This window comes from Hydractinia symbiolongicarpus, chromosome 4, assembly GCF_029227915.1.
Source record: "Hydractinia symbiolongicarpus strain clone_291-10 chromosome 4, HSymV2.1, whole genome shotgun sequence".
In the NCBI taxonomy this organism is placed as follows: Eukaryota; Metazoa; Cnidaria; class Hydrozoa; order Anthoathecata; family Hydractiniidae; genus Hydractinia; species Hydractinia symbiolongicarpus.
In genome coordinates this window covers 24,866,723-24,877,572 of record NC_079878.1, presented here as the reverse complement: position 1 = coordinate 24,877,572, position 10,850 = coordinate 24,866,723, and the positions used below count along the sequence as shown (strand labels likewise).

Genomic DNA, 10,850 nt, shown 5'->3' with positions numbered 1-10,850 from the left:
TGTAAAAGTTTGAAATAACAGAGTTCGAGATAACAAGCGTGTTTTAGCCTAGATTTGCTTAAAAAGTTCAAGGGACCGGGAAAAAAGTTCGAGATTAGTAAAATTTCGAGAAAGCAAGTACTCGGACTGTATTTTCATCGCGTTTTGTGTCCACTTAAAAAAAGAACGTTCTTTAAGCTTTTTTTATTATGGAGGAAGAGTTTTATTGTGTTGGCAGAGTCTTTTTTGGTCAACAATTCTCAATAGCATTTACATGTTCGTCCCCAGGTTTTGTTGCCTCATGTCAAAACCGCTTTTTTTTCAGATGAAAGTCAAATTTATTAACATAAACCAACCTAGAATTTACAATATAAAACACAAATGACTAAAAAGAAACATATCTTTGTTCGTATGACATTCGTTGCTAAAGATACCGGAATAGACCGTTTTTCAGCAATCATATCGACTAAGGGTTTAAGGAAGGCTTTGCACTCCCGCTAGCGATTAATTGAAGGCTAACAAGTGTTTTCGCTGCAGGGTTTAATGTCAAAAACGCAAGACTCCTTGGGGACGAGGTTGAAGTATCCGTGAATTTTTCTTCTTAGTTTTACTTTTAGAAACCATGCCTTTTCATACAAACAAGGTTCTTATTTATGTAAAGTGTGCAACAGTGCACTTTTTTTTGTTTTGGTGTTATTAAAAACTAAATAATATTTCTATACATATTCTAGTCATTGTGCTCCGTTTACCTTGAAAATAATATTGTCCTATTATAACAGATTTTGCGCGCAAAAAAGCAATACATATAAGCTGTTCTATTTGTTTAGCTTTGCGATTGCATTAATTTAACATAATACTCTCGACGAAAATCTTTGACCACGTTTGATCCAAACTCGACCCACACATGTAATTTATAAACTTTTCTAATAGCTGTTAAAATGTAAAAATGTCCGCTTTATAAACGATCAGTTAAACGTTCACGCGGGACCACAGCCTGGTTTCCACCACCTGCTGTCTCTTTAATTTTTTACGGAGCCGGGAACGAACGAACGCTGCCGTCTGTTCACTTTAGAGGATATCTGGCTGAGAAAAGTTTCACTCTTGTTTGATGAATGCCACCTGATATCGTCAACTGCTTTCCTTCGTAAAACATTTGAACAGACAATTTTTAAACAAATTTCACTGCAGGTGTCTGAGAAAAAAAGCTCAAAAGCACCATTGGCAAGGCTATGACCAACGATATTTTAAACCCTAATTCGATCCGTTTGACTTTTTCTGATAGATCGCTAAATGTCAAAAATGAAACAAGAGATTCAACTCTTCGTTACCTACCAAGGTCTGACAAATTCAAGCTAAACAATAATAAAAACACGTTTTTTTCGCATATGTACTTCGCGCACCATAATAAGATAAAACACGTAGAAAATCGAGCGGCCAATAATTTCTAACGACGGTTTTCACCCAAGGAAAGAAGCGAGAATCACTAAAGAAAAAACCATCCACATGGAAAGGTTTGTTCCGACTCTCTTTTAGGAAACAAATCCCTGGTAACGAGGTCGGATAACGGACGCTCGATTTTACTACGATTTCTTTTTCTTCCAACAATATTTATAACATTACGTCTGATTGAATAATTAAAGCTTTTGTACACTATTAACACGGCAAAACCTATAATATAACCGTAAAAATGTCGAAACGTACCTAAAACTTTCGGGAACAGGTAACTTATTAGAAAAAAGTTTCAAGGGCTTCTATCCGCAAACCTTTTTGTACGAAAATTCACTCAATTAAAGTTTAAAGAGCAAAAATTACTTCATCCACTTTTTCTTATAAAGAATTCGTAAAAAAGAGCTTTTTCTCTGAAAAATCTGTCTTTCAGGACAAGACGAAAGCACTATGCAAAATTAAGTTTCAGAATGATCTGTCGAAGTTACAGTTTCACCGTCAGGTTGACTTGCGTTTATAACCTGCTCTTCAGCGTTCGTACTTTGACTAATATCATCTAGTTGCAAATAACTGTTACCGGAAACATCTACTGTCGCATTATCGTTGTTACTACTACTGTCTACCGTGAATTCTGTGTTCTCTTGTTCAGTAAAGTCAATGTTACTTTGTTCTGCAAAATCGCTTTGAGCAGGTTGATCGGAGCCCGACACATGTTCCATAACGAACACGCCCTGTCTTGAATCGATATGACTTTCGGCAACGACTCTTTGAAAAGACTGGGAACTACTGTCGGGTGTTTGCGTGTTGCTGTTGTCACTCGACTCCGTAATTACATCTTGTTGCGTGTGAGTTACCAGTTCAACGTTTTCACTCGAATCGACATTATCGCTCGGTAAAGTAGGCACTGAGTCTAGACTTTGATCAGGAAGTTGCTGTTCCTCAGCCATGTTTTGTTCAGATGCTTCCGTACTTTGTGATACAGTGAACTGCTGCTCCATGGTACTTTGAGTAGGAAGCTCCATTGGTTGTGGAATGCCTTGATCCGGTAATTGTAGTTGCATTGCACCAGTCATCTGATCAATTGATATACTCTGAACTGGTTCAGCCTCGTTGTTTACACTCACTCCTTCGATTTCTGCATTGGTGATAGTAGGTACCTGTATTAAGCTTTCCGCTAAGGCTGGATCTGACATAATTGTTTCGGAACCATCTGGCATCCTTACGATAATCTGTGGTTGGCCATTCTCATCGGTACTAAGCATTAGGATTGGTTCTCCGCTGCTTGATGCTTCATTTTCGGGGTCTCCCACCATACCTGTGCTGTCTGCAACTCCATCAGTTGCGTTGTCAATCACGTCTTCAGGCTGCACAAGGTTAAATTCGACAGGCTGTGTTGTGCTTTCTGCTTCCATCTGCTGTTGCACCTCCATATTTTCCGAGACTTCAATGTGTTGAGCTTCGTGTAGCGCAACATTATCCACTGAACTACTTACTTCGGATGATGACGAGATGTTCGTTGTTAACGTCAGCGACTTTATACGTTGTGTCGAATCAGCATTTATTGCTAAATTTGCTGGAGAAATCGTCAACGTGTTTTGAGACATTGGCGGCATAGAAATGGTGAGATTTGAAGCACGTGAAATAGCAGCTTGGGCTGATTGTACCACAGCACTGGGACCACTTTTACCGTCCGGCTGTATAGACCCCATAATGTTGTTAACCACTTGTTCAGTTTTACTTAACGAACTTGACGGCTGTTCTCCTTGAAGGTAATTCTCCATGGCAGCAAGTGCAGTGGTAGCCGATATGGAATCGTTCACAGTTTGCGACGAAACCTGATTAGCTGTAGCGTTTTGTTCTTGCTGTGCAAGGATTTGAGCTAGTTGTTCTTGCGTAAACGTGGTGTTAGCCTCTGCTCCAATAGTGCTGTCAGTGGTGGACAAGGTGGCGCTCCCACTCGATTGAGCGTTGGAGCCGTCAAACATACTCACGGGTCCAATCACAATGAATTTATTAGTGGAAGCAGCGTTGTTAATAGCAGCAAGGACGTCGGGATTCTGTAAGATATTCGCCAGCCCGGCAGCTGTGTTGGTGTCGATAGGTATTTCCTGACCATCTGCATCTGTAATGGATTGTGTATTGGGATCAAGTATGATACGCGATTGATTTCCACTGTTGAGTTGGTTGCCAGTTTTATCTGTCTCGCTGTTTGAACGAATAAGTACCTCGACAACCTGATCCAGGTTGCTTCCACTCAGTTGGCTATCCGGAATATTTACAATACCATCCACTTGTACATCAGTTGAATCGCCTTTACGCGCGACAGATGACAGCAAGCCAAGACCATGCTCGAGGCCAACATTTTGCTCGCCTTCCTGTTCACCGGCTGTGTGGACTTCGATGCTCTGCATATCACCCAACACATAATGTCCACTTCCGATAGACTGCGCACCCAACTGCTTCGCCTGTTCATATGCTCTGTAGTTTTTGGAAGATTTTGAAGAAAAATCCGTAGAAATAATCCCGCTTGCGTTATTGTCGTAGTCGTCCAGATCGGAAGGGAAATGCGTTCGAAAACTTTTGTCTGATTTTGGTTTACGGTGGGTGGTTAAATGTGATGTCATATTTTGCTTTTGTGTAAAACGTCGGCCACATGTGTCACAAGCATACGGTTTTTCACCTAAAGATAAAAAATGGTTAAGACATCCACATGTTTATTCTGCAGTTAGTACGAAAATTATCCAACTAGCCGTTAACCCGTGGAAATATCAACAGAAACTCGATTCTTGCTACTTGCAGGTACCATTTTAGCTCAGGGACAAAAAAATAGACATATGGCGATCAGTATAATATAGACTAGCTGTTAAACCAGTGAAAAAAAATTCACGGGGTCGCCCGTCTCTGTAAAGTGGATAAAATATGTCGTATTTGGTGTGCCCGTAACACGACTCCTTACACACGCACGTACATACAGTGACAGGTCACATGTATAGATATAAGAGATTAGAATTAATAACCACGAGGGGTCAGGTTTTTTAAAACATAAAAGTAAATTCCCTATTTTTAAAGTTACCTGTGTGAGTTCGAAGATGTGTTTTTAGATTCCATAGCAAGGAGAAGCTTCTTCCGCATTCAGCACAGGAATAGGGTTTTTCACCAGAGTGAGTGCGCACGTGGTATGTCAATTTGTTGCGCTGTGAGAATGACTTGTCACAGTGTGGACAGTGAAAGTTTTTCACTTTAAAGTGAACCGTCTTTAAATGCTTCCTCGCTGCAGCTTCATCGATAAACATCTTGTCGCACAGCGTGCATGGTACTTCGCGTATCTTCAGATGGAATCGCTTGTGGTGGCGTTCTAAAGTTTGGAGATTGGACAGAATCTTTCCACATTCTCGGCACTGCACATATCTTTCAGGACATGTTAACATATGTTCGTGCACATCTTCTTTTCGAAATTTTCCTAGAAGCGTTTATAAAAACTTTATAATTTTTTCTTACCATGGAAAAAAACAATTTTTAAAGATTTTACTTCGGTAACCACTCCGTGCATACAATGGCTAAAATATAACCTTGCATTAATATAGGAACTTCGGAAAGTAAACCATCTAATTACCTTTGCAATGTGTACACGTCGCTAGTTCGGGCGATCTTTGCTCCGGAATACCAAAAAACAAATTTTCGTCGATATCCTCGTCATCTTCTGCTTCATCTTCATCTTCTTCGTTTTCCTGCTGAAGCTCAGCTTGTACTTGTTCTTGAGGAACCTAATCAAAAAATGCTTTTACGTCAGAACACTTTTTTTTATATATTATTTACATCACCACGCTTTTTTTGCCCCATCCTAGTTTTGGCTCTAAATCCTACTGATTTCAGATACGCCAGCATTAAATAAAATGAAAAAGTATAAAAAGTAGGAAAAAATACAGCACACTTCCCTTGTGGCAATGAAGTAGCTAATGGTTTAAAAAGTTCATTGCAATACATCGTAAATACAGGCAACTTAACAGGTTAAAGCTACCTCAATCTCTCCATGCTCGTTCATCAATTGGTGCTGTTGCAATTGGTCGATATACTGGTGTTCTTCATTTATGAGTAGATTACTATGATCGTCTTCCTCTGCAGCTTCATCTTCATCAAAATGCTCGACTTCTTCTTCTTCAACTTTCTGTTCATCTTCTTGTTTCACAGCCACCATGGGTTGGTCATCATAAGTTTCTTCAACAACCTAGTTAAACGAACAACGATATAGTACTAAACACAAAAACGTATTCTAATGGTGTAGAAATTCAATACAAGAGTTTTAATTATACTTGTTTAATTATTTGATATCTTTAGCAAAGAGGTCAAGCTAAAGTTTTTTAATGAATACCAATTTAAAAAAAGTTTGTTTAAAGAAACTGCTATCTTTATAGGCTTTAATTAGGCAAGGACTGCAAAACTATAAGGAGGTTGAGAGGAGTTTAACATAAGAAACATAACATTAAGAAACACAAGGCTGAGATTACAGGTACAATTTTAACAGCTTATTCATGTATTGGTTTGGAGACAAAAATGAAACAAATCATAGGCATTTTTTATCTTACCTCCTCTTTAATAAAATCTGCTTCACCATCAAACTCATTAGATTGATTTGATCGCTTTTTAGAAATATTTGCTTTCTTTTTGGTAGCCTAAAAATTAAAATGTTTTAAACATAAAGTACTATTCCATTCTTAGATTTACTAACCTTCTATTAATATGATAGGTACATACCTTTTTAAAAATCACCTTTTTCTTTTCTCTTTTTACTCGAGGAGGTTCATCATCATCTTCGCCATTCAGCTTTCTTTTTCGTGCAGCAGCTAACGCCAAAACTGACATCTTTGGAGCTTGTTTAATATCAGACGCAGACTTCCTTTTCTTGCTTGCCGCTATCTTTTTTGCTTTCTCCTTAACAGACGTTGCAGCTTGGACAGTTTTTCCTTAAAAGAACAATAATATTTTTCTTTAAAGTTTGTAAAATTATTTTTTTCTTTTTTTGTCCAAATTTAAGGTTCTTAGCACACACATGCAAATAAAAACTTCCCAATCTTCTTAAGAAAAGCTGTAACACAAAGCAAATTACTACAAGACATTATAATAAAATTAGGCAGAAATCGTTTTAGAAATATTTTAAGGACAGAATGATGAATATTAAAGGTTTTGCACACACCTTTCTTCATTGCCTTCTAGTATTACATTTTCCGTTGTGTAAACAAAAGACATAAATTCTTAGATTTTAGATTTTTAGATAAAAATATGATATCAATGTGAGATACCTTTGGATTTAATGGTGGGTTTCTTTTTTGAATTCTTTTTCTTAGGAGAGATATCATCATCATCGGGTTCTGATTTTATTTCAGCATTTGCTTTGATGCGTACACTCTGTCTTGGAGGTGTAAAAACTTTCACCTTTAATTTGTTCTTTGCAGCCTGCACTGCTCGTTTTCTTGGGGAAGGCATTTAGAGCTATAAGAAATTAAACATCAGTAGAATACAGCAGAATACATACATACATTGCAAAATTTAAAGTAAGTTTAAAATATGGTAACGTTTTGGCAAAAAAAGTCTTCACAAAATTTAAATAACTTAAGGTCAGGGTTCGAATTAGCAGTTCACAATTTGCGAATCAAAATGCCATTTGCGTATCACTTTGCGAAAAAAATAATAAAATTGCGAATCGAATATTTTTAAATGGCGATAAAAATGCTTTTTTAGATCGCATTTTAAAAGTTTAAGAACGAAAAATGGAAATAGAAAAGCTTTTTTAGATCGCATTTAAAGAACTTAAGAATGTAGAAAGACGATAGAAAGGTTTTTTAGATCTCATTATAAGGATACTGTAAGAGTATAGACACATATTCAGTATATTCATTATTTCTCAAAAATTATGTTTTTTTCTTCAAAATTATTTATTGAATATAAAAGCAAATTAAATTGTCTATAGGATAATATTAATATGAAATTTAACTTTTTTTCCAGGTATATAACCATAAATCCACATCTTTATTTCTTACTAAAACGGCCAAAACTCCCCTCTGTTTTATTTTTTTCTAGGTCATATTTATCAATCACTATGGCATTACCATAGCAACAATACTTTGTCACATTTTATGGAAAAAAGCGTTGTTCGTATTTTATTTAAAAATTTGTGAAAAAATGAATTTTGTGTGTTTAACCTGTTTTTTACTTTAAATAATCAAAATATACATAAAACATGACAAAGTCATTTGCAGCAGGTATCAATGAGCACGTGTGCAAAGTGTTGTTGAGTTTCTCCATCGTGGAGGGGAGTTTCGGACATTTTAAGTCACCTATACATTGTAAAAAACGAACATCTAAACTTCCTCGTGAAAGAGTTTTCCCAACCTGACTTTTACAACAATAGCCTATTCAATGATGTGCAAACACCGACAACTCATTAAATATTTATATATGGTAGAGAATATCAAACTTCACATATTTTTAAAACAAAAATTTTTTTGTAAAAAAATTATACTTACACCATTACAGTATCCTTAAGAACTTAAGAACAAAGAACGGCGATAGAAATGCTTTTTTAAATCGCATTTTAAAAGTTTAAGAACAAAGAGTGGCGATAAATGCTTTTTTAGATTGCATTTTGAAAGATTAAGAACGAAAAACGGCGTTAGAAATGCTTTTTTAGATTGTGTTTTAAAACTTAAGAACGAAGAACGGCAATAGAAGGATAGTAATTGATCGAAGGTGTTCCCAGGCCACATCTATATGGTGGTTTACTTCGTTACAGAGTGCCAAAATACATTTTTTCACGATGAACAATTTGGCAATCATTTCTATTATTTCTTGTTCTTATCAAAGCACTTAATGAAGAACATGGCTTAGCAGAGTTTGCAGTATGGTCTGACTTTGCAAAATCTCTATGACCTGATTTTGTTGTATATATACACATAAAGAAAGGCCCTTTGTCAACAAAGTTATATTTGTCAACAAAATTATATTTGTGTATATTATACACTTTGTTAGACATGGGGTTACTGAAACCTGATTCAATCAGAAAGCTAACCAGGACTCTCTTTTTTTACCTGACTGTATATAGTAAATAGCGTCCCACAACTCTCTTTACTTCAAGGGCTGTCTCTTTGTGGCTAAGTCAACGGAATTGAAAATGCTATTTTGCATAAAACTTTGAATAAAACTATGCCAGAGCTACAAAAAGCACCCGCTAAAAAAATTACGAGTGCTATGGTGTGCAAAAAATCGCACTCGTAAGCAAAATTGAGATGGGAGTACTTGCAAGTGTGATTCACACTTCCAAATATTCGTTATAAACGTTATTCGTTTAAACTTTATATATTATTTATAGAAATGAATTTTGTAAAACCATGGTAATAGTGCAAGGTTGAAACAACGTTGAACGCGATGATGTGTTGGCAGATTCGCTATATGTTTTTGGCATTAAATATATTTCTAGACATTTTTTATTTCTCTTTCCCCTTTTAAAAAGATTTTTTAAACTTTATTCAACATGTTTTTTCTTTGGTATTACATCACGAGAACATTCGGCCGAAAGCTGTATTAAAGTACAGGACACCTAACCTCTCCCATGTGCTGGTTATATTTAATTTGCATGAGTGGCAGTCTTCTCGCAGTATTCTCTGTGATGATGAAGGTTGGACTGACTCGTGGCATGGTTCCAAATGGTCTTCCGTCTTTAATTCGAGTCTCAGTGTAATGCACCAGCCAAGCATAAGAGTGTCAGCATGAAGGAAGGGGGCTGACTTTAATGTTCTCTATACTTTTTAAACAAATCAATCACGAAGTAATGAATGTTATATAATCAGCGTAATAGCCTTTTTCATCGCTTTATATTTTAGAAAAAGAAAAAATTCATGAGTAAATCTTTTTACGAGTGTGCAGGCGAGTGTGCGTGCGATCGCACTCGTCTCAAGGAATGGCCTGTTGGTTCGATAATGCATAAAGAGTTTCAGGAGAAAATGGGGGAATTTTACTAAGTTGGCTGAACTTGCCCATAGCTCATATATAGGAGTATAAGGGTATCAAAGGTTTGTACACAATTTTTGAAAAGAAGACATTTCTCCCTGGGAATAAGGCTGGACTTTATTTGACTCACAAGCACACTATACAATAAAAATTAAACGTTAGCTAAAGAGAATGCATCGACATTGTTGAGAATTTTATTTCACATTTTTCTACCAAGTTTTGTCTTTTGTTGTGAAATGCGCTTTTTTATTAAATAAAGAAAGGTTTCTACAGGTACTCTAGGGCCATGCATGCAGGTGACAATAAATTCATATGTTATAGCTCTCGTACTCTGTGCGGGAGACCGGGGTTTGATTCCTCTTGACAGCGATTCAACATGGGCGAATGAATGTTACCATAGCCCCGGGTTGACCCAAGCCATGTGAAGGAAATTAGGGAGATGGCACACTGTGTGCGCTGTTGGATGTTGCCGGGAGTTGTCTAGTAGAGCGCTGGCCCTAATTGGGTCTGCGTAGCTCAAAATGAGCATTAAATACTCTAGGACTCTCTATCTAAGCAATGGCCCCCCCTGGAAATAATAGACAGGATATATCCCTCCATATTTGTGAGGATAGCCATGTAAAATATCCACATCTATCTATCTATCTAACATAATAAAAAATCTATCACACCTTTCATTGGTATTAAGGATATTGCATGCAGTTAAACGTTTTTAAATATATATTCATTGATTATTTAACAAGTCAAACAAATCAAGTATATGTCTTGGCCTGAATAAAACATAATGTTGCCTTAAAAACAAGGTTATTTCTGCTCGTGTTTATGTTTTTTTCCGCCATCTTCAAAAGTGCGCCATTTTTACGTGCCCCATTTTGCAAAATGGCATCATATATAGAAGAAAATAAGCTTATTAACACCAAAATAATCACAAGTACGAAGTTAGTTACCATTTGGAGAAAACTTACATAACAAGGTACCCAATTTTACAGTAACTTGATCAACAAATCTGCTTAAACATTAGCAAAATTTAGTTATCCTTTGTGCGCGCCTCGCCATGTTACTTTTCTCTTCACGATTTTCTTTCACGCATCAATTGAAACGCATAATTAACATAATTATGCATGAATTACCATTTTACAATGGGAAGTTGCCATGGTGGAGGTACGTAATGATAAATGTCGAGTTAATTTCGAGTTAAACTCGACTAGTCGCGAACCCATGTTTCATTGATTTATTATACATACATGGAATAATCATTTTTAAAAAAGGCGCAGTGTTTTTCTTCATGATTCTATCTATATTAATCCTAATATATCGGGCAAAAACTCACAGCCCCACAGTTGTGGCTTAATGATAAGTGTTCCGTCCATATATCTGCTATCCCAACAGTACACCTAACATGTACCATGTCCTTCACTAATTAA

General features: G+C 36.4%; 1 protein-coding gene across 3 annotated transcripts; it reads right to left on the bottom strand.

Annotated features, from left to right (window-relative positions):
* Positions 1-1,347: 1,347 nt before the first annotated feature.
* Positions 1,348-10,540, bottom strand: LOC130641994 (uncharacterized). 3 transcript variants are annotated; one of them, XM_057449048.1, is made up of 8 exons: positions 10,374-10,526; positions 6,723-6,912; positions 6,178-6,386; positions 6,009-6,095; positions 5,444-5,650; positions 5,039-5,189; positions 4,499-4,885; positions 1,348-4,105 (listed from the first exon to the last, which is right to left on the bottom strand). In XM_057449048.1, exons 2-8 carry the CDS (start codon positions 6,904-6,906, stop codon positions 1,884-1,886), a joined length of 3,447 nt encoding a protein of 1,148 aa, XP_057305031.1. In that variant the 5' UTR covers positions 6,907-6,912; positions 10,374-10,526; the 3' UTR covers positions 1,348-1,883. The 3 variants fall into 3 exon arrangements, with proteins under 3 accessions (XP_057305031.1, XP_057305032.1, XP_057305030.1); XM_057449049.1 differs by lacking the exon at positions 10,374-10,526 and adding an exon at positions 10,098-10,308; XM_057449047.1 differs by having other exon boundaries at positions 1,349-4,105; positions 10,392-10,540.
* Positions 10,541-10,850: the final 310 nt, after the last annotated feature.

Coding starts and splice junctions, on each gene's coding strand:
- LOC130641994 (XM_057449047.1), bottom strand. CDS start 6,906: ATGCCTTCCCCAAGAAAACGAGCAGTGCAGGCTGCAAAGAACAAATTA. Junction 6,387..6,722: donor ACCCACCATTAAATCCAAAG/GTATCTCACATT, acceptor TGTTCTTTTAAG/GAAAAACTGTCCAAGCTGCA. Junction 4,886..5,038: donor GACGTGTACACATTGCAAAG/GTAATTAGATGG, acceptor AAACGCTTCTAG/GAAAATTTCGAAAAGAAGAT.